The following is a 24,864-nucleotide window of genomic DNA, read 5'->3' as shown; positions in this document are numbered from 1 at the left end:
AAACCAGCTCCTCTGCTTGCCCGTGCCAAGAGAGCCCCCGTTTGCACTTTCTGTTGCTGGCTCTTGGTGCTGCGGCATCTGCCGAGCAGGGCCCGGGCAGGACTCCCGGTCCCGGCAACGCACGGCCTCTCTGGGCACCGCGCACCGGGCAGGACTCGCTCCTTACTTGGCAAAGCGGCGGAGCCGTGCGCTGCCCCCCGCCGCCGCGAGATGGAGCCGGGCGGGGGCGCGGGGAGCGCGGCCGTGGGGAGCGGGGCGGCGGGGGGACGCGGCCCGGGCACAGCGGAGCGCGGCGGAGCCCCCGCCCGCGGCAGCGCATCCCGGCCGGGGCGTCCCGGGGCGACCGCCCCCCCGCACTGCTCCCCGCGACCGAGGGGACACGCCCCGGGGGAACTCGCCGTGCCCCGGCACCGGGAGCCCCGCGGGGACCTCGAGGACCGGACAGAGCGGCCGGAACCGGGGCTGGGGCCGGTGAGGGCGGGGGTGTGTCCGGGGAGGAGGGACCGGGCGCGGCGAGGGGCTCCACCTCCCGGGGTTTAAAGCCCGCGCCGGGCGGTGGCGAGTCTGTCCCGGGGAAAGTTGTGACCGAGCTGCCGCCGGCTCGAACGGGCACCGGGAGCGGCACCGACACCGGGAGCGGCGCGGCCGGGGGGCGCGGGCAGCCGGGGCCGCTCGGGGCGACCTCTCCCAGCCCCGCCGCCCTCGGTGCCGCCAATGACCCTGAACACGCAGCGCGGGAGCAAGAGCCCGCTGCGGAGGAGGGCCAGCACCCCCGTGCCGCGGCCGGAGCTGCCCGGGGCCACCGCGCAGCCCGAGCCCGCTCACCCACAGCTTGGCCAGTCCGCGTCCGAACCGGGCGGCCGCGCTGCGGCATCCCGGGCCAGCTGGTCCTCCGAGTCCTCGGGCTCCTCCGGCTCCTGGGAGCCCCTGTACCGCGTGGTGCTCCTGGGGGACCCCGGCGTGGGCAAGACCAGCCTGGCCAACCTCTTCGCTGGTGTCCAGGAGCGGGACCTGCTGGAGCAGCACGGAGGTGGGTGCCTGGCGGTGGGCTGGTTGGGTCCCCTCTGCAGTGGGGTCACCTGCCACGGGGCCCAGTGAAGGTGGTGGGGAGGCAGTGCATGTCTGGGCTGCGTGCACAGCACTGCGATGGGAAAAACCCGTGTGTGAGGTGGAGAGGAGCCTGGTGCTGGGGCTGAGGCCCAGTGCCTGGGCAGTGCCACACCAACCGGGCTCTCCCGCTGTCTTGCAGTGGCCGCGTACGAGCGCACGCTGTGCGTGGATGGCGAGGAGACCACGCTGCTGGTGATGGACACCTGGGAGCCGGAGCAGCGGGTACGGCAGGGCGGGGTGCTGCAGGGAGCCCACGGCACTGTGTCTGCTGGGACGTGCCCAGAGGATGTCGTATGAGCACAGCCGCTGCTGTGGGGTCTCTGAGCTCTGCAGAGGTCTCCCTGGGGCTTGCCTAGCCATGTCCAGGGCTCACCACTGCCCTCACCGCAGAGACCTGGGCAAGATACGGACTGGGGTCACATCTCTGACCAGCCCTTTGCCCAACTTTCCCTGCAAGGGAGGCCGCCTGCTGTGTTCTCGCTGGTGGGGACTCTCATGGTGAGACACTGCGGGAGCAGGAGCAGCCGTGAGAGCACAGGGTGTCCCTCACATGAGGGGCAGGCGGGGGGAGGAAAGTGCTGTGGGGAAGGAGTGCAGTGCCAGCCCACACGTCCGCGTGAGCTGGTGCTGCCAGCCAGTTCACGTGCTCCAGCAGGCAGAGCAGTGGCCTCGAGAGCCTGGCATGGGGCATTCCCTCTGCCCAGCGCACGGAGGCATCTACTGGGTGGAAATGTCAGCGCTGCCGTCACTGTCTCCTTCAAAATGCCCCTTTGCCTCCCTCCATGCCGGGGCCCAGTGTTCCCACAGGTGCCACCTAGTAGTGACCAGTCCCCAGGAGTGGGGATGGAGCTGGTGCCTGGGCTGTGCATGTGGGCACAGAACCCATGTGGGCCGGGGCTGCATTTTGCACATGGGGCTGTGCTCTTTGGAGATGCCCCAGCACCATAATGCCCTGACAACAGCCCTTTATTTCCACCACTGCTTCATGCCTCCCTCCCGGCTGGGCCCAGGGTTGCATGGCTGAGGGCAGTTCTGGGAGGTGCAGCCTTAACCCGCTGAGCCGACCTGAGCCCACAGCCCCAGTTTGTTCCTGATAGAGGAGGAGACTCTCAAACACCCCCCAGAGCCTAAAGCTTTTAATCACCATTTTACTGAGAGGGCCACATGTGCACTCCCCAAGATGTGGAGGCTGGCAGGTCCCATTGGTGTTGGGGTGCTCTGCTGTCCCCCAGGAGCAGTCAGGGCTGCCACCAGCCCCTGCAGTGTGGTGATATGTCATACACCATGCGGTGGCAGGGTGACAGCTGGCTCCGAAACCAGTGCCTGCAGGTGGGGAACGCCTACGTCATCGTCTACTCCATCACGGACCGGGGCAGCTTTGAGAGCGCCTCAGAGCTGCGCATCCAGCTGCGCCGTGCACGGCAGGCTGAGGACATCCCCATCATCCTGGTGGGGAACAAATCCGACCTGGTGCGTCGCCGCGAGGTGTCTGTTGAAGGTAAGCAGTTGGGAATGGTCTGGCTGGTGAGGACCCCCAAGGGGTCCCTGTTTCCAGACTCCCCACACAGCTCCCCCCCCATCCCTCCTCTGGACATGCAGCTGCTGTCCTGTGTGCGGCAGCACCTGTCCCTCAGCACCCAGGGTGCCAGCGGGGCTGTGTCCCCTCCCTGCCCTTCCCTTGCAGAGGGCCGTGCCTGCGCCGTGGTGTTCGACTGCAAGTTCATTGAGACGTCGGCGGCTCTGCAGCACAACGTGGCCGAGCTCTTCGAGGGGGTGGTGCGGCAGATCCGCCTGCGCCGTGGGGGAAAGGAGGCCCAAACACGCCCCGCACCCCGCCAGAAGCGCAAGGAGAGCCTCACCAAGAGAGCGCGGCGCTTCCTCGACAGGCTGGTGGCCAGGAACAGCAGCAAAGTGACCCTCAAAGCCCGCTCCAAGTCCTGCCACGACCTGTCCGTGCTCTGAGAGCCGCTGCCTTCCTGACCCTCTGCACACATGGGCTGGGGACTCTCCGCCAGCAGTGTGGCCAGTGACTCCATGGAGAGCTCAGACACGGCCAGAGCGATGCTGAGGACGTGGAGCTGTTTTTATGGGTGCTGAGGGATGCCCAAGGTGCTCTGGATGCAACCACTTCCCCTCCAGGACAGAGGACAAGTGGGGCCAGGTCTGCACCCGTGGAGCAGAGGGTGGAATGGGGACCTGCGCCTGGGGAGGTGGGATCCTGGATTATGGAGGCTTCTGAGGAGCAGGAGGTGAGGAGGGGCCGTGCCCCAGTGCGGGGCTGGAGGCTGGTGGGAGCATGGCTGTTGCTGCGTGTGGTGCCTGTCCTTCACAGGGCAGCAGGGACAGGCTAGGGCACCATTGTAGTGTCCACCTTAAGTGTCCACCCAGAGCCCAGCTGTGGAGAGGAGCCAGGGGAGCACCAGCAGCATTGCCTGGCGCCCCTGGCCCCTCTGCACCAGGGCTTGTGCTACATCTCCCGCGCACCAGCACTTCTCAGAGAGAGGTTTTTCTTCTGTCTCTGTACCGGTGCAATGGGGAAAACTCTTGATTTGCAGAATAAACTGCATCAAGGAGGTGCTGGTCTCTCCTGGGTCCCTGCTGCAGGGAGCCGTGTCCCAGAGCCCAGTTCCTCACCCACAGCCAGGGCAGGGAACCTGCCTCCTGCTCCAGCCTCACCAGGCAAAACACCTCAGGGCAGGGAGAGCCTTCATCCACCTTTGACAGAAGTCTTTGTCCCTCACCCAGTGGTCGCAGCATGGTCCCCTGCGATGGCAGATGCCCCAGATCCCCCTGCACCTTCCAGCAAGCTCCAGAAAACCCCCCTGGGAAGGGCTGAGCTGTGCTGCCTTGCAGCTCTCTATCCCCAAGTACCGTGGGAGCCGCAGGCTGGGCAGGGAGCCGGGTGCTCGGTGGCTCCCGGTGCAGGAGCCGAGCAGCGGGGCACAGACGGGAAGGGACGTGCTTGGCTGCAGCGAATGACCCCGGGGAGGTGACGCTGGAGCCGCAGGGGTCTCTACCGGTTGTTTTTCGGCTGCGCGGCCGGCGAGCAGCCGGGACGCCGCGGGGTAGCCGGCTCGGCGGCCCCGGGCCCGGTGCCAGGGAGGATCAGCGGTGCCCTCGCTCCCCGGGTCGGGTCGGGAGTTTCCGCTCGCTTCGCGGCTCGCGCGTGGGGACCCACGGGCTGTGCAGCTGGAAAGGGGGTCACCGGCGCAAAGGGGACACTATCCCCATGGGAAAACTGTCTCTCCACAGGAGCAAGCCCTAGTGGGGGCTTCTCCCCCACGGCTCTGTCCCCAGGACCGGGGGATCCCGCTCAGGCTTATTCGTGCTGACCGGAGTCTCCCCGAGCCGTTGCTGCTTTCTCCCCGCTGCTGCTATCCCGGGGCCCAGGCCCGGAGCTCCCCGCACCCCGGTGCTGCGGGACGCGATGCTGTGGTTCACCCCGTGCCCGTCAGCGGGGCCGGGATCTGCACAGCGGGACCGGGGGCTCCGCGCTGCCGCCTGTCCCTCCCGCAGCTGCAGCCGGCGCTTCCCTGCGGCGGGAGGGCCGGGGGGGGCCGCGGGATGGAAAATTGGCAGCCGGCAGAGAGGGGAGTGGAAAGAATGAGCTCAAACCCAGAAAAATGCGGCCGCGCTGGAGGGTGGGAGGAGAGGCCAAGGGGGGGCCGGGGCGAGGTGCTGGGAAATGGAGCGAGGGAGGACGGAGGAGGGTGCTGAGCACCGGCGCTGAGCCAGCGCCGGGGCCGGGCAGCGCCGAGGAGGCCACGGCCAGACCCCGGGGCACACGGAGATGGACGGGGGCCCGACCGCTGCCCCCTTCTCCTCCAGCCTCCTCGCCGGTCTCCTGCGAGCCCTCCCGGCTCCCCATCCACCGCCAGCCCCGAGGGGACGGTGCCCACAGGCAGGACGGCGGGGCCGGGGGCTCCTTCGGGTTCTGGTTTAACCAAAACGCCGGGAGCCGCTTCCCCCCAGCCTGCGCTTCGGGCTCTCCCCGTCTCGGGGTAATGCGACCGCTCCGGTTAACCGGGGATGCTGCCTGCTGCTGCCCTCGCTGCCCGTCCTTCTCTGTGGGAGGACTGGTGGCAGGGGGGGGTACAGCATCCCGGGCAGGGGGCCAGCCCCGCAGAGAGGGACATCGGCACTCCCGGGGGGGCCTTTCCATCTGCCCTCGCCTGAAGCAAACGATGAATCACCCGGGGTCCTGAAATAGATCTTTGTTTGTTTGTTTGTTTTTTAAAAAAGGAAGAGGAAAACATTAAAAAATAAATCAACAACTTGCTTTTTGATCCCTGCTGCCCCCCCTTCCCCTGGCCGCGGCTCGGATCTAAACTGCGGGCAGCGCCGTTTAACTTCGCTCGGTTTTTATCCCGCCGGTGTCTCTGCCCCGCACAGGAGGGTGAGGGGGCCAGGGCACGGCCAGGCTGCCGGCAGCTCGGGAAGGGGGGACGTTTGTGGGGAAAACACGTTTCATCCACCGCTCCAGCAGAGCCCCGGCCCCGCTCCAGCGGGGGAGAGCTCGCTGCCGTTTGTGAGACATTTTCACGGAGCGTAGCCGTGGGTCGGCTGGGAACGATCTGGGGGGGGGCCGGCGGCACGGGAGGGTCCTCGGGAAGCGGCGGAAGGCAGGAGGACCCGTGACGGATGGAGGAGAAGCCTGGGAGCCCCCGACTCGCTGGGGCTGGCGGTGGCCGAAGCCGCCGCCTTCCCGCTCGTGGCCCGGGGGCTGCGGGGAGCGGCCCCCCCTGCCCGCAGGGAGCCCCGCGCTCCCGCCCGCTCCCCGCAGCGGGGGACGGGGCAGGGAGGGACAGGCCGGTGGCCAAAACCTGCTGCGCCGACGTGGTCCCCGTCGACGCCACAGATCGCGGAGACGGGATAAACGACCGTAACCCGGGTCATCCCGGGCTGGGGCGGCCTGAGCACACGCAGGGGCGGACAGGCCCTCGGCGGTCCCAAGGGCCCTGCTCCGTCCCACCGCCTCGGTCCGCCCGCCCTTCCCGCACCGGGGCCTTCCACGGCCGCCGTGCCCGGCTGCGAGCAGCCAGCCTGGAGACCGGTCCCGAGCGGGGCCCGAGCCCGCGGCCGCTCTGGGGGATGCGGGATCCCGGGAATCCCGGGATCGGGCCCAGCCGCGCTGTCGGTCTCCTAGCAACGCGGCGCGGGTTGCCGGGGGCGTGGTTAAGCGTCCGCGACGGGTGACGAAGTTCCGGTCGGTAAGAGGACGTGTCCCTGTCGCGCGCGGGCCGGAAGCGGAGCGCGGGGGGAGCAGCCGCCATGGAGGAGGCCGCGGCGCACAACGGCACCGGGCCCGGCGCCCCCGCGCCCGCCCGCCCGCCCGCCACCCCCGAGGGCATGGCGCTCGCCTACGGCAGCCTCGTCCTCATGGCGCTGCTGCCCATCTTCTTCGGGGCGCTGCGCTCCGTCAGCTGCGCCAAGAGCAAGGTACCACCGGGGCCGCCCGGGCTCCCCGCGCCGGGACAGCCGCCCCCTCCGCACCGGGGGGCGCCCCCGCCTCCCTCCAGCCCGTGCCTGGCGGCGGGGGCTGCCCCCCGCCCCTCCCGGGAGACCTCCGGGGCTTCCCCCCGCCCGGGTGCCCCCGGGTACCGCATCCTACGGCGGAGGGGCAGACACCGGGAGGTGGCAGCAGGGGACCCCGGGGGGATGGTCTGGCATCCCTCGGACTCTTCTCCAGCCTCATCCTCGCTATCCCCATCAATTCAAGTGCTGCAGAACCCGTCACTGCTCCTGTGCCCCCAGGAGAGACGCTGTGCTGGGGGGACACTCCGTGGCTTTGCTCCCCAGACCTGCAGGGCTGGGCTTGGTCCCCAGGCTGCTGCAGTGCACCCCTGCAGCCCATCGAGCTGCTCTGCGTTTTGGGCAGCAGATGGGACTTAAATCCCAACACTTTGGCTCCTGAAGCTCAGGAGAAGGGGCTGTTTTACACTGTCTGATTTATTGCAGATTTTTAAAGCCCTTTGCCTGGCCTTACATCCTGCTTCAGGGGTTTCAGCTGATTTTACCGGGTTCCTGACAGCAGAGGGCTGCCGGCAGGGCCCGGCTGTGGTTCTGGGGGGTGGGTTTCTCTTCCCTCACGCCGCAGGGAGCGAGAGGCTGTTTGGGCACTTCTGTGCCGCTGGGCGCTGCCAGGCAGCAGCTGTGCCTGAGAGAAGCTGCTGCTCCTTCCAAACTTTGCTTTATGTAAGGGTTTTGTTCATGTGCGCTTGGTCCGACGCTGGCTGCAGGTGTTTGTGTGACATTAGATGTCTGGGCAGGGGAGCGGGCAGCCCTCTGCCTCCCCTCTGAAAGCTGAAGGTCTCTTGTGGGAGGTGGCTGGGAAGTGGGCTGGTTCACCTGGAGTCAAGGTGTCTCAGAAGGCAAAAAGGGTTTATAAACCTGGAACTTTTGAGCATGAGGAGCGTCCCAAGGGTGAGGTGAGGGATGAAAAGGTGATGGGAGAGGAACGTCATCGCGGGCGATGGCCAGATGGTGCGCACAGATGGGCAGGCTGTTGGGGCGTGCGCAGCGAGGGGACCCGGCTCCCCTCGGGGCTCGGGGAGAAAGGAACAACGCCAGCGCAGTGGGCAGAGATTTTTTTCTTTTTCCCTACTCCAAGAGGAAAAAAGCCATAAATTGTGGCAGCCCTTGGAGTGCCATATGCAAGGTTTTGATTTTTCCGCCTCAGGCTCTGCCTGTGACACAGCCCCAGCTCCGGGAATGACAGGCGACAGTGGTTGCCCAGCCCCTCTCAAAGCTGCTGCAGAACCCCGCTTGTTGTGTCTGCTCACCCGTGCACAGGTGGGAACCTGGAGCAGGGGCTGACCCACTCCTGTCCTCTCCTTCACTCCCCAGAACTCCTCGGACATGCCAGAGACCATCACCAGCCGAGATGCTGCTCGTTTTCCCATCGTGGCCAGTTGTACCCTGTTGGGGCTCTACCTCTTCTTTAAAGTAAGTGAGCAACGCCAGCGCCTTCCTCCTCCCTGCCTGGTCAGGAGCTCCCGAAATGGGGTCAACTCAATTTTTGGCTTCCCCTGGCTGGAGGCCCTTAGCATTGGGACAGAAAGCATGTAAGACTGCAGAGCTCAAGCTCGTCAGTGTCACCAAGCAGGAGGGCATCAGTTCTCACCTGAATTTTAATAGCTTGGGGTAAATCAGAGCCCATTTGTGCACAGGGTGGTTCTGGAGAGCTGCTGAGTGGCTCTGCCCTCCTTCCTGCAGTGCATGAGTTATTTTTTGACCCGAGCGGCTGTAGATGTGCGACAGCTCACAGGCCTGTTGTGCTCGTTCTGTGAGCAGGTGGCTATTTCCAACATATTTCCCATCAGCAGTGCAAGAATTTGGGTTATTCCAGCTATTCTCCTCATCTCCCTGGAGCACCGACACCGCAGCTGCTGAGCACAACGTGAAGTGCTGCAGATGGGGCGGACGCTGCAGTAACCAGCCCCTACTGTCTGGCTTTGTCTTGCAGATATTCTCACAAGAGTACATCAATCTCCTGCTTTCCATGTATTTCTTTGTGCTGGGGATCCTGGCCCTGTCCCACACCATCAGGTACAGCAGAACAAGGGTTGTGACTGGGTGGGGTGTCCAGGGCTGCCTCCTCTGCGAGGGCATGGAGGTTATTTGGGGTTTCTTGAGCACGGTTGCCTCGTGGCAGAGCCAAGTCCCAGCTCACAGGAAGTTTTCCCTCAGGAAAGGTGTGAAGGGCTCTCCATGGAGGCCCAGAGCTGCTGTGAACCCTTCCTGATGGGGCAGCCAAGGGCAGAACCAAAGTCTTGGAGGTCCTGGCAATCTGGGACCCCGTGCAGCCTCACTGGGAGAGCTGGCGGCGGTGTGGGCAGCCACTGGTGTGGGACAAGGCCAGCCCTGCCCCACGGAGCTGCTCTGGCTTCTCAGAGTCCTCACTGCTCTCCGGAGGGGAGAGCTCCTTGGTGTCCCTGTTCCCCTTACTGGGATGGCTGGAATGGGCAGCTGGAGCTCGTGGAAACATCCCCCAGCTCCCACTCTGATGCTCGGCACGAGGGTTTGAAAGTTCAGGCTGTTTCAGTAACTGAAAAACTGGTTTCCTGTTTCCTGAGCTCTGGGCGTTGGAGACCAGATGCTCTCCCTGGGCTGGTGCTGTGACTGGGGCTTCATCCCGGCTCCTGGTGTTGTGGGAGGGTGGTTCAGGGCTGGCACAGCCAGTTCTGGGTGCCCAGACACATTTGGTGCCCGGGGGGCTACTGGGGGGCACGGTGAACCTGATGGGGGCTGGCCTGGGTCCTGACTTCTCTGTGCCTGGAGCATTTTGGGGGCCTGTCACACACGCGCAGGTTATCCCTCTGGGGAGAACAAAGTCCCACGTTGCTTCTGTCCAACAGCCCTTCCCTGCACCTCTCGTTTCAGCCCCATGATGAACAGATTCTTCCCCGCAAATTTCCCCAACAAACAATACCAGCTGCTCTTCACCCAGGGCTCCGGGGACAGCAAGGAGGGTACGTTGGTCTCTGTGGGGGACTGAACGTTTCTGCCTTTACCGTTCTGTTTCTTGTGCACTTGGTGTTTTGACTTTCAGCCCACTGAAACCAGCTTCTCACAGACTCACCTCTTGCTCCCGTTGCGCTCTGTAGCCAGCATGAGCCCTGTGTCTGTGCAGAGCTGGGGCTGCCGCCTGCGCCGTCCTGCGCCAGCAGCTGCCTCCCTCCCTGCTGCCTCTGCCTGGCAGCGAAACCCCAGAAATGGATCCCTGAGCACTACAGGAACAGAGCTGTGGCCACTATTAAATGTGCTACCTTTATTTCATCTCCTCAGTACCAACTTTTGTGCTGCCTTAGCTGATCTGATTCAAATCTCCACACTGGTAGATGTTTTGGTTTCCTGCCCCATAGCTTTACTGGTAAGGGAAAACTTCATCTAGAGATACCAGCAGGAGTTAACTGGTGCAGGAAGAGGGAGAAGCTCTGCCCCTCCTGCCTCAGCCTATGCCTGAATCCAATTTCCTCGCTGCCAGCAGGATGGCAGATGCTGTCCATGTGGCAGGGTCTGCCTGGAGGGGAAGGTCTGGCCTTGCCAGGCCCGGCTCTGGCTCACAGTCAGTCTGCACGTGTTTACTGTGGGCATGGCTATTCCTGGGGACACAGTCCCCTTGTTTAGGGCACGAGGGCTGCGTCTCTGTGTCCCCCCTGCTGTAAAGTCACTCATCTCTGCCCTGCGTGGGAAGTGGGGAGCTGCCTGGGCTGCCCAAAATCTGACTTCTCGGTTTTATTGCAGAAATAGTAAATTACGAGTTTGACACCAAGGATCTCGTGTGCCTGGCCCTGAGCAGCGTTGTGGGCGTCTGGTACCTGCTGAGGAAGGTGAGGGAACCCCAGCCCTGTTCAGGGGGGAGCAAGGACCGGGCTGGATTGGGCCCAGTTCTGCACAAGGCGCCTGCAGGCTGAGGCCACAGCTCGGCACGTGCGGTGGGACCCAAATCTCCTTTTCCTGCTGTTCTCAGCACTGGATCGCCAACAACCTCTTCGGGTTAGCGTTCTCCCTCAACGGGGTGGAGCTGCTGCACTTGAACAACGTCAGCACTGGCTGCATCTTGCTTGGAGGCCTCTTCATCTACGATGTCTTCTGGGTAAATGGGAGCGTTCCCTGGGGCAGACGTGAGCCACAGCCGTTGGTGGAAGGCGTGTGTGGGGTGTTGTGCCTCTTCGGAGGCAGCAGGCTGGCTGGATGCATGTTTGTAGTCAGGATTTCCACTTTCTCAGCCCAAAAGGGTGTGGTGGGGATGATGACAGAATCAAACAGGGGCAGAACGTGGCTCAGCAAATGTTTATTCTTTTAATCTCTGGCTTGGAGAGCCCAGGGCTGGCAGGGTCTTGTCAGGGCTGGTGTGGGGTACCTGGGTGTGCGGTGCATCCCATTTGGTGACTCGCGTTCCCAGCTGAGCTCTTCCCAGTGCCTGGCAGAGCTGGAGGATGATACTGCTCTGGGGTGTGCTGATCCTGTTTGTGAGCTGTGCCTCACCTCCGTCACCTGCCAGCTTCGTTAGTGTCCTTCTGCTCTCCTGTGCAGGGGACCGAACCCTGGAAAGCCTCCAGCCTCTCCCTCAGCCTGTGCAGAGCCCCAACATCTGCATTTTGAGGTTTTCCTGATTCCTCTCCAATGGGATCCTCCTTTCCCCTTGTCATGTCCCCTTGCCATGTCCCAGCATCACCCTCCTGAGTTATTGGGTTTCCGAAAGTCTGAGAGCCTTGTGCACCATGCAGTCTGTCCAGCAGCTCAGCAGCTGCATAATCTTTCCTTGTTTAAGCCTGGCTACCGTGTGTGATTCTGTACTTGGCCAGTGCTGCCTGTTTCACAGGCTCGTTAACAGCTCTGTGGTTCATTAGCCCATGTGCCTCTTCCTCCGCTGCACTCAGCTGGAGAGGACTCAGCACACCCGGTGCCTCCTGCCCTGCTCAGGGTGTGAGTGTCTTCCCAGTGCTTCATGGACAGTGAGAGCACAACCCTTGCTGCTCTCCCTTTGCCGCTGTCTCCTCCTTCAGTTTCCCCAGCAGGTCAGTGGGTCACCAGAGCCCCACGAAAGGGTTGTCCTGAGGTGGAGATCCTCTCACTGTGCCCCGTGCTCTCCCCTGGGTGCTGGGCTCCCTTGCAGGCCTCCTCTGCCCACGGTTCTGCCGCTTTTTGGCTATTTCTGCCAGTGAGGCCACTCCGAGCCCCAAGGTGAGGCCATAGCCGAGTGTGTGCATGTCCCTGTGTGGCTGTGCTCACCCCCTACCCCTCTGCTTGCCCCTAGGTCTTTGGGACCAACGTGATGGTGACGGTTGCCAAATCGTTCGAGGCCCCGATCAAACGTGAGTAGATCTTCTGTGTGCTGGAGTGGGGGCTGTCCTGTGCACCCCCTTCCTTTGGGAGGTGGCTCAGAAGGTGGGCTGGCAGCAAGGAGTGTCCCCTTAGACTGCTGCTGGTGTCGCTGACCCGCAGGGAGCTGGGCAGAGGGGATAGTCTGCACCCTGAGAGCAGGCAATTTCACCTCATTTAAAAAATACCAAAACAACCCCCCCCAAAAAAACAGCAGAGGTGAATTTGTGCAGTTATGGAGCACACAGAGGTTTGGGAGCTGGGGCTGAACCCTGTGCACGGGGCTGGCCCCAAATCCCTGTTTCCATCCCAGCTGAGGGCAGAGGTCTTGCCCTGCTCCGGTCCTTTTTTGCCAGGCCCAGTGGTGCTGAGTTCTGCTCGGCACAAACACGCCCCCTCATTGTCCCCCTCCCTGTCCCCGTCTCTGCCCCTCGCAGTGGTTTTCCCTCAGGACCTGCTGGAGAAGGGACTGGATGCCGACAACTTTGCCATGCTGGGTTTGGGAGACATTGTCATTCCAGGTGAGGACAGAAGAAAGGGGACGTGGCCAGGATTGTCCCTCTGAAGGGGCTGCGGGAGCTGAGCGGGTCCCTGGCTCTGTCCTTGGCCCTGCCAGAGCCCCGCGGGGCTGGGGGGTGTCCCAGCAGGTCCGGGTGCTGTCCCGGTGCTTTGTGCCACGAGAGGGCACTGTCTCCCCGGGCATGGCCCCGGAGCCGCTGCGGGTCCTGCCTGGCTCCCGCAGCCTGCTGTCCCCTCACTGTCCCCTTGTCCCCGCAGGGATCTTCATTGCCTTGCTGCTGCGGTTTGACATCAGGTGAGTAGGTGGCAGGGAGGGGGCTCTGCCTGGTTGGATCTTGCAGAATATTTGTGCTGCCTTTATAGAGGAAAAAGAGGAAGGCAGGAGTGCAGCCGTGTGCTCCCCTTGGGGCTGGGAGGGGGCTGCAGGGCGAGGGGAAGCTCTTGGAAGAGTAGGTGTGATCAGGGCTGGCTTTGTGGTGGTGTTATGAGCCCTGGGGTGAGTTGTTTGAGCTCACGGGCTTTGCTGTGTGCGCAGCAGGGGGACAGCAGCACGCAACAGCCCCCCCAGCCTCCCTAGGACCGCGGAAGAGCAGGCAGAGCTGCTGCGCAGAGGCACCGAGGGGAAATTGCGAGTTCATGGGAAAGCCCTGAGGGTGCCGGGGCCCAGGAAGCGCTCATGTGGATGCAAATCTGTGCCGGGCAGTGCTGGCTCCCGCGGGGCTGGGGGAAATGGCTCCTTCCCATGCGGGGAAGCTGCTCCCACCTCCGGGGTGCAGCTTTCGGCACTTGCCACACACCAAAAGTCTCTGGTGGGGGAGATGCCAGGAACAGGCTGTGTGTGTGACCGCGGTGGGGTGGCCCAGCTGCTGTCACACAGACCCTCTGGGCTGGCCCAGCCCTTCCAGGTGTTTCCACCCACATCGCGCCTGCACCTGCTGGGAATCCCCGTTCCCGCAGGCTGTCCTGCGGAAAACAGCACGGGCTGAGCACCAGGGACTGGCTGGGCCTCCCCAAGGAGATGGGACCCTCTCCCTGGGCCCCAGCACCGATTCCTTCCCCCCCAGCAGCAGGATCGCATGTCCCAACCCCTCATGCAGGTGTCACCCCCTCCAGTCCCACCCTGCTCCCACAGCACTGGGGGCTGTGCTGGTGGCAGTCCCTGCGCTGGGAGTGTCTGCGAGCGCTGGCCTGACTCAGTTTCAGTCACTGGCGTCCCAGACCTGAGGTCACTGGCCTCCCTTTCCCTACAGCCTGAAGAAGAACACGCACACGTATTTCTACACCAGTTTTGTGGCCTACATCTTCGGGCTGGGCCTGACCATATTCATCATGCACATCTTCAAGCACGCCCAGGTGAGCTCTGCCGCGCAGAGGCACGTCCCGGGTGGGACCTGCCAGCTTGGCCACGAGGTTCCTGCATCATGCCAGGAAAAAGCAGCTGCATTCCTTGTCTTGACTTTGGTTCTCCAGTGCCACCCAGTACCTTTCCCTGCCCAAAACTTGTGTGCCTGGCTGGAGGAGAGTCCTGTTTGGGGCAAGGCTGGTTTAGGCAGCTGTGTTTCCAACAGCAGCACCTCAGTCGGGCTCTCCTGTGTTTTAGTGGCTCTTTGCAACCAAGCTGGCCCTGCAGACCCACCCTCCATGCTGCAGAGGGGCCCTGGGAGCACTGCGGATGCTGTCGCTGCTCTGTACAGGGCCCTCGGTGTGTCAGTGGCCCACTGGGACCTCACGGCGATGGTTTTGTGCTGGTGCAGCTGTATCTCAGCTCTGAAAGCTGCTTTTGGGGCATTAACCCTCTGTGTAGCCCTGTGACAGATGCCGTGGGTGCCGAGGGGACGGGACCAACTCGCTTTGCACTCCTCGCGAGGGCTGATTTGTGGTTTAACAGTAGTTTTTCTTTCCCGCCAGCCTGCCCTGCTGTACCTGGTCCCCGCATGCATCGGATTCCCGCTTCTTGTGGCCTTGGCAAAGGGAGAAGTAACTGAAATGTTCAGGTGAGCCTCAGCTGGGGCCGGAGCTGTTTAGCCCCCGGCGCTGGAACGCACAAAGCGTGCAGATGTTCCCACGCCTGGGCACAGCTGGAGGGACGGGTTCATCTGGGCACACTCTGGGTGTGTGTGTGGGTGGAGGGAGCGGGTCTGTGTTCGTACACGCCAGCCCTGGCTCCAGCCGCTTCCTTGGAGCCACGTGAGAGCTTTGCTGCCGTACCAGCAGGCAGCAGCATCTGGTATCGCTTTCCACCCCGGTGACAAGCTCTTCCCGTGCGCTGGCAGGCCGGGGAGGGTGGGACCGCACACCTGGTGCCGAAATACTCGGTCATTGTGTCCCAGGGCCTGTGGGTGGGGGAGAACGGAGCCGGATCCGGCTGCCGGAGCAGCCAGGGCTGGTTCCAGCACATCCCGGCCTCCCGGCGCGGGTGAAGAATCCTGGTTTGCAGCAGTCGTCCTGCCCAGGGGATGGCAGGTGTGGAGAAAGGGGCTGTGTGGTGCCGTTGCTCTGCAGCTCCTCTCTGCCTGCCACACACCAGGTGTTTGCCTGTTTGCTGTCAGCAGGAAGCTCTGGTCTCCTGCCCGGACTGTCCCCTCCAAGCTGCGCAGAGCCCGGCCGGGCACTCCGGGAGCTGTTTGTGCACTGTGCTCGCTGCTCGGTGGTGGTGGCCCAGTTTGAGGATGGCTGAAGCAGCGGAAGGAAGGGAACACCCATCCCAAAGCAGGGTTGTGAACCCCCCCAGCCTCTCCACTCCGGGGGTGCTCCTGCCCAAACCCCCAGCCTGCTCAAAGGGAAACCAGCACCCATCTGGGGCACAGCGGGGAGCCTCAGTTCCCCCCACTCCCCTGGGAGACGCGGGTCTGCATGTTCCCACCCGGCTCTTGGCTGGGCTGGCTCCCCAGCCCCCCTGCACCTGCCCAGCCTTTGATGTTTGCTGCTGCAGGCGCTGCCTGTCCTGGGATCGGCTTTCCTGTGCACCTGGGATCCCGCAGCCGCTCTCCCCGGTGCTGTGACTCACCAGCTGACAGTGCCGCACCTCCTGTGCCAGGAAACTGGGGAGAGATGAGCTGTCAGTCCGGCCCTGCTTGCAGCAGGGGGCCTGGCAGCCAGGCACTGGGGGCTGATGCCCCCACAGAGCATCAGCACAAGCTGCTCTGGCAGCAAAGCGCTGCCCGCTGCTGCTCTCTGAGCGCTTCCAGGGCGAGCGCAGCAGCCTGGGGGCTTGCAGCTTTGGACTCCGGGCTCCAGCGCCCCTGAAAGTCACCCCAGCTGCAGGCAGAGGAAATGGGATGCGACGGGACTCGTGCCTGGAGGGCAGCGGCTCCCACCGCAGGAATCCCACCAGGTGTAGCTCCCCGTCACGGCTTTGGTACGCCCTGATTCTGCCCTGTGGTCTCTGCTGTGCTCAGCAGGCTGCCTGCGCACCGTGAGCTGCCTGCGCACCGTGAGCTGCCTGCGCACCGTGAGCTGCCTGCACGCTGTGTCTCGCACGCTCTGATGCAGGGCCAAACGCAGGCAGCACTGCCGGGAGGGCGGGAGCAAGCGGATCTGTGCTGCAGGCCCGGGGAAGATGCCGATGGAGCAGAGATGGACAGCACTGGGTCAGTTTTGTGGCTCCCAGCCTTGGCAGCCTCCCTGGGCAGGCCGTGACATTCGCTCTGCCTCCGTCAGCAGTGGGGAACCCACTCAGAGCTGCTGCAGATGAGCTGTTCTTGAGTGGCAGGAAAGGGTCTAAGGACACAACTAAAACAGGGAGATTCAGGCTCAACATGCAGAAGGAATTGTTGCCCCTGAGGGTGGTGAGAGCCTGGCCCAGGTTGCCCAGAGAGGTGGTGGATGAACCATCCCTGGAGACAACCCAGGCCAGGCTGGACGGGGCTCTGACCAGCTGAGCTGGGTGAAGATGTCCCTGCTCGTGGCGGTGGTTTGCAGCAGTCTCCCTCCAAAACTCTTCTGCTTTTTCTCTCTCCCCCCTCTCCTTTCTGTCCTCGTCTTCCCTCTGTCCCCTCCTGCTTCCTTTCTCTTCCGCAGCTATGAATCCTCTGCTGAAATCTTGCCACACACACCGAGACTTACCCACTTCCCCACCGTGTCCGGCTCGCCGGCCAGCCTGGCTGATTCCATGCAGCAGAAACTGTCCTGTCCCCGCCGACGCCGGCAGCAAAGCCCCAGTGCCATGTAGCAATCACACGCGGTGCCCTTTCTCTGTCGCTCTGGCCAGGTAGGGGCTGGTCCCGGCTGTCCCCTGTCCCCAGGCACAGGCAGCAGCTGTCACCTCATTGCTATGGGACAGCTGTTCTCTCTGGCTCTGAGGGAGAGGGTTTGACATCTCTGGCCTCGCTGTGCTGCAGTGCTCCTGGGTTTCCTCTGCTGGGGCCCTGGGGATGATGCCAGGGGATTTGCAGCCGGAGGAGCAAGCCCTGAGGGGGTGTCACTGCTCTTGGTCTTGCTGTGGCTCCTTTGGTGGCACCGGTGCTTGGTGTGGCAGCGTGGGGCTATCCAAGGTCTCCGAATGTGCTCTTGGGAGTGAGGATGGGCACAGAGCTGGGGGAAGCACCAGCCCCCGGCTGGGTCCTCCCCATCCCTGGTGTCTGGGGGGGTGTCACAGTGCTTGTCTCCCCACTTGGGCTCTGCCCCATCGGACTTCCTGCACCAGGGGGTGATGGCTGGAGCTGACCCCTCCTCAGCACAGCGGGGCAGACCCCAAACCTGCGGCCTGGGCTGGGCTGTCCCTGCCAGGCACAGATCTCTGTCCCCAAGGTCTGGCCCCACTCACTGCTGCCTCTTGTCCCCAGCTACGAGGACAGCTCTACCCCCAAGGACATGCCGGGGTCCTCCAAAGAAGAGATGACAGAAGCCGCCAAGAAGGAGAAGTGACCTTGTCCACGGGCCGTGCCCGGTGCCGCTGGGCTGGGGCCCTTCCAGACCCTCTGCAAGTGACAGACGACGAAACAATTGTGCAAAAGCATCATGTTGTGTGTGTGGGAGCAGCCGCCCAGGTGGGGCATCGATGTTACTGCATCACCGCCCCCCCTGCCTGGTGACCTCCTACGGGGGTACAAGGCGGGTGGGGGGGCAGACCACAGGCTGGTTTTTAAATTTTGTATTGTGCATTTGCTTTCTCTCATATTAAACCATGTTGAAGGAAGGAAGGAAGGAGCGCTGGTCTGGCAGTGCCGCTGCCTTGTTCTCCCTGTGGGGCCCGTGGCCGTTGTCCGGCTGTTTCCAAGTGACCGTCCCCTTCCCCCTCCTGCTCCTGTGCTCGGCCTCAACCCGCGCCCCCCCCCCCCCCGCAACACCCAGATTTAGGGCCCCTAGCCTGTCCTGGGGTGGGTTTGATCTGAGGTCTCATCCTGGAGCTGGGATCGGGGTGCGGGAACCCTGTGGTTTGGGGATGTGCTCTGCCTTGCCTGTGGGGGGGTGCTCAGCAGACGGGCTAAGCCCCCACAGCCTTGGAGAGCAGGACAGAAGGGAAAGAGCTGGGGGACCCCAGGCCCAGAGTGGGCTGAAGAGTGTGGGCTGTCCCTTGTCCTTGGGGGGGCTGGGGCCGCGGGGACAGCTCCAGCAGCTGCCACATGTCCCGCAGCACCGGCCCTGTCCTCCCTGCCCGCCCTCGGGCAGGCGTGTGGAGGATCCAGCATCCCTCTGGCCATGCCCACTGCCAGAATAAATAGAAAGTGTTTGCTGGCTTGGCAGCTCCGCCACAAAAGCCGTATTGAACCATTATTCCCCACGTCGGCTGCGAGCACTAAAAGTGGCGCCTCGCGTTCTGCCATCTAATGACCCTTCGCAGTCTCCTACAGATGTTTTCTATGACTTACAGCTCCTTTTCCAACAGCCCTGTCCGCAAAAACAAGAGGGGCCACTTTAATTCCAATTAAATACCTCCAGCTAAGCAAACAGTGTGCAGCAGGGCCCGGGCAGCGCGGCTGCCGGCCCGGCCCATGGAGTCGCTGAGTCTAGACTCCAGATGTGGTTTCACCAGCCTCCAGTGTCCCGTGGAAAACTGGTGCTGGCTTTGCTGTGCGGCGCAGCGCTCTGCCCGAGCTGGGGTCCTGCTCACTGCCCTGGTGTGACAGCACGGAGCCTCCAGCGTGGGTCTGGTACCACGTCCCACGAGGTGCCGTGTCCTCCGTGGCTCCGGGTGGTGGGAGCCTGATGCCACCGTGGCCTCGTGCCCGTCCCCGTGCAGCCTCCTCAAGCGCACGGGGACACGCTTGGGGGCTGCACGTTACCCCCAGCCCCTCATGGCTCTCCCACCCTGCAGAGCTGGGGACACCCGTACGGATTGTACGTGCATGTGGTGCGAGCGGCAGGGAGCCAGGAGCTTTCCCAGGGCACAGAAGGCCTGGGGAGGGGACAGCAGGGTCACCCCGCCCTGCCCAGCTGATACCGGGTGCTGGCCCAGAGGAAGGAAGCGCTCAGGCCCGCGAGGATCTGCCCTGGAGCTGGCGCCTCAGCGCCCCCGGGCTTGCTCGCCCGCTGCACCTGGCCCCGCGGCACCACCGGCACCGCCGCTCCGGGGCTGCGCGGCTCCACGCTGTCTGGGCTGCCGCTGGGCCACCTTCCCCTCACCGCAGGGTCCGTCCGGATCGGAGGGGTGGGCTGCGGAAACAGGAATGTGCTGGCTCCAGCAAGAAACCTCTGTCCGCGGAGCTGGGCCCAGCTGGGACAGGGGCTGGAGCCAGAGCCAGCCCACCCTGCTGCTGGCAGCGTGGGGTTGGGGTGATCTCCCCTATGGCCCTTCGGGGCAGCCATGCAGGTTCCCACTGGTGGGGGGAGCCCTTAGACCCCCTCCCCTCATGCCGAGCTCCTGCGGGGATTGCAGCAGGGTGCGATGGGCTGAGCTGAGGGTGCACAGCAGGCACCCCTGGGTGCCCATGCCAGGCTGCAGGGTGCTGGTCTCATGGGTGGGGAGTGCTGGTGCCTGGAAAGGGGGGAGACACCGGAGCTACTCGTCCCCAGAGCCCTGCAGAGCGTCCTCACCACAGCTGGTAGGGCGTGCTGGATGTCTTGTGCAGGGCTGGGGATGCCCAGCACAGTGGGGGTGCCAGCTGTGAGAGCCGGGGTCCTGCAAGTGGTGGGTTCTGGAGCATGGAGGAAGCAGCCAAGAGCAGCCCCAGCCGTCGAGGAGGGGCAGGAAGCTGGAATAAATCCCAGGAAGGGCCGCCTGGCTCCAGCTGGTCTGGGTTGCAGCGGATGGAGCCGGGGACGGGAAGGGAGAAGGCGGGAGAGGAACGCACAGGGGCTTTCTCAGGCCTCAGTCCTGCTCCAGCTGTGCCGACGGCCCCAGCTCAGCATCATGCTGCGGGCACTGGGGGCTGCAGGCTCTGCACAGCCCCAGCGCTGAGGTGCGCGTGTCCTCGGGGCCGATCCGTGGATAGCACGGGCTGAGGGGACCTGGATGGAGTGCAGCCCCCAGCCAGGGCAGGAGCAGCCCAGGTTTAGGGAACCCATGCTGACCTGCAGCCCTGCAGAGCCGTGTGTGCCCGAGCGTGGGGCTGGCGTGCTGACTGGTCCCTGTCCCCATCATCTCTGCAACACTGGCAGCCCCCACAGCCCCTGGCTGGCCTGGCGTGGCCATGCCCTGTGTGGTCCCGGTGGGGCGTGGGGCGGCCAGGGGCTTTGATGTCCTCGGCTGCTGGGCAACCCCTGCTCTGCGCAAAGCAGCCGCCCCCTGGCCGGGCTGAGCCCCGCCAGCACCATATGGCCGAGGCCGCTGTTACCACGCTGCACTCCCGGTTCCCAGAATTGAGATGGAAATGAAGCTATCTGTCTTGCCGGACAACGCCGGCGGTGCTGGCCAGAATGCCGTGCCGGGACCCTGCGCCCAGCTGTGGCCAGGGCAGAGTCCTGGGGGCGCGCTGGCACCCCCGAACACAGCACCCCAACGTGCAGAGGGCCATGGTGAGGGTGTCCCGCAGCCAGGGACATTCCAGAAAACAGGGCCACCGGCAGCTAGGGTGGCTATGCCACTTGTGCTATGACACCCGTTACGGCAGCGCAGCCTGTCCCGATCCCCATGCTGCCCGGGGTGGTCAGGGCCGTGGGCAGGGTGCCCACTGGGGCGCGGGGGCCGGCTTGTCCCTACTGCAGCACATTGTTGGTGGCGCAGCTGGCGGCGCCCGGCCGGCCAGCGGCACTGAAAAGCATTCCTGTGGACAATGTCCCCGGCCTCCCCGCCGCGGCCCGGCCGCCGCTGCCAGATGGGGGCTAATTAGCAGCTTTGAGAGCCGCGGTGGGAACCGGGCAGCACCAGGCCCTCCGCTGAGCCCTGAATGGAGGGGGCGACCCCAGCGCTCTGCCCACCCTGGGAACCGCCACCGCACCGGGGTGGGGGACACAGGGAGGAGGGACAGAGGGAGGGACAGAGGGCTGGAGGGATTGAGGGACAGGGGGATGCAGCTCCCTCCCAGCCGTCGCAGCCATGGCACTGCAGCCCACCCTGGCAGCCCTGTCCTCTGGCGAGTAGGGGCCAGCTGAGGACAGTGCAGGGTTGGGGTGCACTGGAGCCACACTGTTGGGGTGCTCCAGCCCCATGGGTGTGTATCTGTCTGTGCATTCATCCGTGTGTGTGTGTGTGTGTGTGTGTGAATGTCCTGATGTCATGCATGTGCATCCACAGGTCTGTGCATCTGCATGAATCTTCCTGTGCACGTGTGTTTGTGTATGTCCATCCACCCGTGCGTGTACAAGCCTCCATGTGCGCACACATGCACTGACATCCACGTGTCTGTGTGTCTGTCCTTGTGTGCAGGGACTCAAGTCCCGCGGCTCTGCCTGCACAGCCCCTGCTCGCTGCTGCACTGTTCCGTGCTCGTTCAGGGATGGCTGGGGGTCCCTGGCAGTGCTGCCCGGCCGAGCTGCGCCTCCGGGGGGCCGGGGTCGTGCTGGCCCCGCCCGGGGCTCCCGGCCCCGCTGCTGGCAGGGCGCTGGCTGCGCCTCCCTGCAGGTGCGAGGTTAACGAGAAGTAACGCTAATTACCGCCCGGATCGGAAAGCCCTGCAGGGCAGGGACCGGCTTTGGGCTGCCTTGCACGGAGGCTGCAGCCGCACCGGCAGGGCCTTCCCCGTCCCCCCGTGGCTGGAGTGGGGTACGAGCGGGAAGACCCCGGGGCGGGGGAGACCGAACAGCGGGCGGGGGGGACGCCCGTACCCCCGTGTCCCCGTGGGGGTCCTGGTGTTCCCGGGCCGGGCTGCAGGTGTCCCCCGCTACCCCCCCACCCCGTCGCCATGGGCACCGCCCGCGAGGCGCCGCGCTGACAGCGCGCGGGGTTTTATGAATGGGTGACGTCACGGGCCTGGCGTCTAACGGTCTGAGCCGCCGTGGAAGCGGGGGGGCGGCGGGGGGCCCGGGCAGGGCAGGGGGGCTGGGATCCTGGAGGGGGGCTGGGAGGCCTGGGCGGGGGGCAAGGGGCGAGCGGGGCTGCGGGGGTCCTGCGGGACGGAGAGGAAGCGCGGGCTGCAGGGAGCCTGACAACCGGCAGCCCGCGGGGCAATTACCCACGTTAATGGCGGGGAAGGTGTCGGGGCGGGCGACGCCCACCGGCACTCCGCACCCCGGTAACCCCGCACCCCCGGTGTCCCCGTCACCGCCGACCGTCCCGTCCACTGTCCCTTTAAGGCGCTGCCCTTCGGCGGCTCATGAATGGGGCGGGCGGGGCCGTCACCGCCCCCGCGGCGTCGCCATTGGCCGCGGCTCTCCCGGCGGCCCCGCCTCCGAGTCTGCCGCGCTCTATAATTGGCGCGGCGGGGCACGCGCTCAGCTGTCCGCTCGCAGTGTCCCGTCGCCGCCGGCGCTTACCCCGCCGCCACTCGTCATGAAGGTCGCTGCCGCCGTCCCCTCGCCGCTGCCCGCGGGCGCCGGCGGCGCGTTGAAGGCGGTGAGGCCCGGGGAGGCTGCCCGCTGCGGCCCGGGCCCGGGCCCGGTGCTGGGAGTGTCCCCGGGGGCGGCGGAGCAGGCGGCCGCCGCGCTGCTGTACGACATGAAGGGCTGCTACTCGCGGCTGCGAGCGCTGGTGCCGACGCTGCCGCGGCACCGGCGTGTCTCCAAAGTGGAGCTGCTGCAACACGTTATCGACTACATCTGGGACCTGCAGCTCGCGCTGCAGCGGGGCCCCCCCTGCCCCGCAGCCGCCGGGGACCCCCCCGAGGTGAGTGCGGATCCCCCGGGACCGGCTGCACCGGCCCGGTCCCGCTCTCCAGCTGGGTTTCCTGGAGCTCCCCGCTGTGCAGCGCGCTGCCCCTTTCCCGGGAGTGGCCCTTTCTCCTGCCGCGTTCCTTCCTCGGGACCCTCCTGACCAACACTGACTGGCCGCTTCGCCCTCCTTTCCCGCAGGCTCCGTGCGTGCCCGCTACCGACCAGATCCTGTGCCGCTGAGACTGCTCCGGACCCGCCACGGACAGCCCCGAGACCCCGGTCCCGAGCGCAGCTGCTCAGCTGCCCCCCGGGACCTCCGCGGCCTGGCTGGGGGTGCTGCCCCGGGGGTCCCTCTGCAGCCTGGGCAGGGGGTGCTGCCCGGCAGCTGCGGGACGTATCCTTCTCAGATTGCTGAGAGCATTCCCCGTATTGTATATTACAATGATGCTGGAGAAATAATATTGTTCTACAATAGCTGGAGTTTTGTTATTAAACAAGCCCTGATGACCAGATGTGCCTCTGCTTCCTGACTATGCCCCCCCAGGGGACTTGGGGTGGGTCTGGACCCCGGGGACATGTCCCCAGAGAGCATGAAACTGCGGAGAACCCATCTGGACCAGTGTGGACTGTGTGGGTGTGCTGTGGGATACTACGACTGGCTCCAGTGGTGGTGCTCGGGATGGGCGTCTCCAATGGGCTGGTCCCAGTTCTCCCAGTGTGCTGCTGTGGTGGGACCCAGGTGCCCTGGGGTTACAGGTGGCCTGTCCCAACGTGTCCCCACAGAGTCTCTCCTGGGACCTAGTGGCTCCTGTGGGGTCCATGTCGTGCTTTCCTCCCCCCTCACTCCCCAGGTCTTTGAGAGGGGGTGCAAGCCCCGGGGTGCTGCTCGCTGCAGTGCTGCTGCTGCTGCCCCTGTGGTCCTGGCTTGCTCACCTTGGTGCAACCCCTGCCAGTGTGGCCAGGGCCGGACAAGCTCTTGGGGACAAGGAAATTGCATCAGGGGTTGTGCAACCCCATGAGCTGGGGGTGCCCTGGGCAGCAGCACTGACCTGAGCTGCAGTGTGACTCATGAATGTCCTGGGGGACATGCTGCCTCCCGCAGCAGATGTGTACAGATGTTCCTATGGTCATGATGGGTCAGGCTGGGGGGCGGGGTCCTGCTGCCCCAGCCACCCTCAGGACAGGAGGCCAGTTGGGGGCTGCTTTCCTGCCCCCCCTTGCTCCTGCATCTGGGTGTCTCTGGGGCTGGAGAGAGTTGACCAGCCCTGGCTGCAGGTTTGTGCTTCTCCATGGGTGTTTGTGGGGTCACAGCTCCATGTGCCTGTCTATGTGTGAGTCTGTGTCTCCATGTGCTGCTCGTGGTTCCTCAGCTTGGCAGATACCTGGGCAGAGGGGTGAGCAGGGGCAGGTGACTTGGGGAACCAGGACACTGCCCGGCCCAGCCAGCCTGGTCCTGCCTGTGACACAGCAGCAGGGGACACACAGGGGGGCTGTGGGCTCCACATCCCTGGGGGTGAACTTGTCAATCAGTCGTGGTGTTGCCCTCCTCATCCAGACTGTCATACCCTCCGTCACTCCTTGTGTCCCTTCCACCTCCGTGGCTCCCTCCCGGTCCCAGAGTGCGGTGCTGCTGGGCAGTGGGTCCCTCTCCTGGTGTCCTCTCGCACTGCATGGCCTGAGCCACCCTCCCGGAGGAGCCCAGGGGGTCCTGGGACAGGAGAACCAGGGCCTGGAGCTCTGCTCGGGTTGGGGGTGCTGGGGCTCTTCCCCGCTCCCCAGCGCAGCGGCTGCATCCCCACCGTGCTCCCTGGTGCCATTCTTTCCCGTTCATTGCCAGCCATGGGAAGAGGGGCTCTGTGTGTGACAATGTGTGACCCACATCTCTGCCCTGAGACCCTGCCCAAGCTCCGTGTGATGTAGCCCGGCTGTCCTCCCGCTCAGGGTACGGGGACACGGTGTGGCACTGCCACAGGGCTGCCGTGTCCCAGGCACTGCCCAGGCAACCACAGAACAGAGGAAGGGGCTGCATGGAGCCAGCGCAGGCAGGGAACGGGGCTGGGCAGGGCTGAGCCACGTGCCGGGATGCCACATGCGGCTGCACCAAGATGTGCTGGGAGCCCCAGGCACAGCCCAGCCCTGTGGGCACCTGCACCCCAACTGATCCCTGTCTGTTTTGATGGGCCCTGATTCATCCCGGAAGGGATTAGGGACCGGGGATCCTGGTGACGTTCTGGTCTGACCAGCCCAGCAGCCCCAGGATGGACATTGGCGTCAGAGCCA

At 64.7% G+C, this 24,864-nt stretch overlaps 3 protein-coding genes across 4 annotated transcripts; all 3 read left to right on the top strand.

Annotated features, from left to right (window-relative positions):
* Nucleotides 1-549: 549 nt before the first annotated feature.
* REM1 (RRAD and GEM like GTPase 1) lies at nt 550-5,376 on the top strand. The gene is made up of 4 exons (XM_082065472.1): nt 550-1,030; nt 1,250-1,332; nt 2,407-2,608; nt 2,795-5,376. Exons 1-4 carry the CDS (start codon nt 715-717, stop codon nt 3,070-3,072), a joined length of 879 nt encoding a protein of 292 aa, XP_081921598.1. The 5' UTR covers nt 550-714; the 3' UTR covers nt 3,073-5,376.
* A 940-nt stretch (nt 5,377-6,316) lies between these two features.
* On the top strand, nt 6,317-17,593 carry HM13 (histocompatibility minor 13). Of its 2 annotated transcripts, XM_082065642.1 has the most exons (13): nt 6,317-6,549; nt 7,957-8,055; nt 8,576-8,658; nt 9,493-9,581; nt 10,357-10,442; nt 10,583-10,708; nt 11,873-11,930; nt 12,375-12,458; nt 12,715-12,751; nt 13,707-13,809; nt 14,365-14,450; nt 16,477-16,666; nt 17,241-17,593. In XM_082065642.1, exons 1-12 carry the CDS (start codon nt 6,382-6,384, stop codon nt 16,625-16,627), a joined length of 1,170 nt encoding a protein of 389 aa, XP_081921768.1. In that variant the 5' UTR covers nt 6,317-6,381; the 3' UTR covers nt 16,628-16,666; nt 17,241-17,593. The 2 variants fall into 2 exon arrangements, with proteins under 2 accessions (XP_081921768.1, XP_081921769.1); XM_082065643.1 differs by lacking the exon at nt 16,477-16,666.
* Nucleotides 17,594-22,215: 4,622 nt separating this feature from the next.
* Nucleotides 22,216-23,094, top strand: ID1 (inhibitor of DNA binding 1). The gene is made up of 2 exons (XM_082065289.1): nt 22,216-22,597; nt 22,783-23,094. Exons 1-2 carry the CDS (start codon nt 22,265-22,267, stop codon nt 22,822-22,824), a joined length of 375 nt encoding a protein of 124 aa, XP_081921415.1. The 5' UTR covers nt 22,216-22,264; the 3' UTR covers nt 22,825-23,094.
* The last annotated feature ends 1,770 nt before the right edge of the window (nt 23,095-24,864 follow it).

Source organism: Streptopelia decaocto (assembly GCF_964273445.1).
Source record: "Streptopelia decaocto genome assembly, chromosome: 14".
Classification (NCBI taxonomy): domain Eukaryota; kingdom Metazoa; phylum Chordata; class Aves; order Columbiformes; family Columbidae; genus Streptopelia; species Streptopelia decaocto.
Note: the sequence above shows the minus strand (reverse complement) of the source record. Positions and strands in the feature narration are given on the sequence as shown.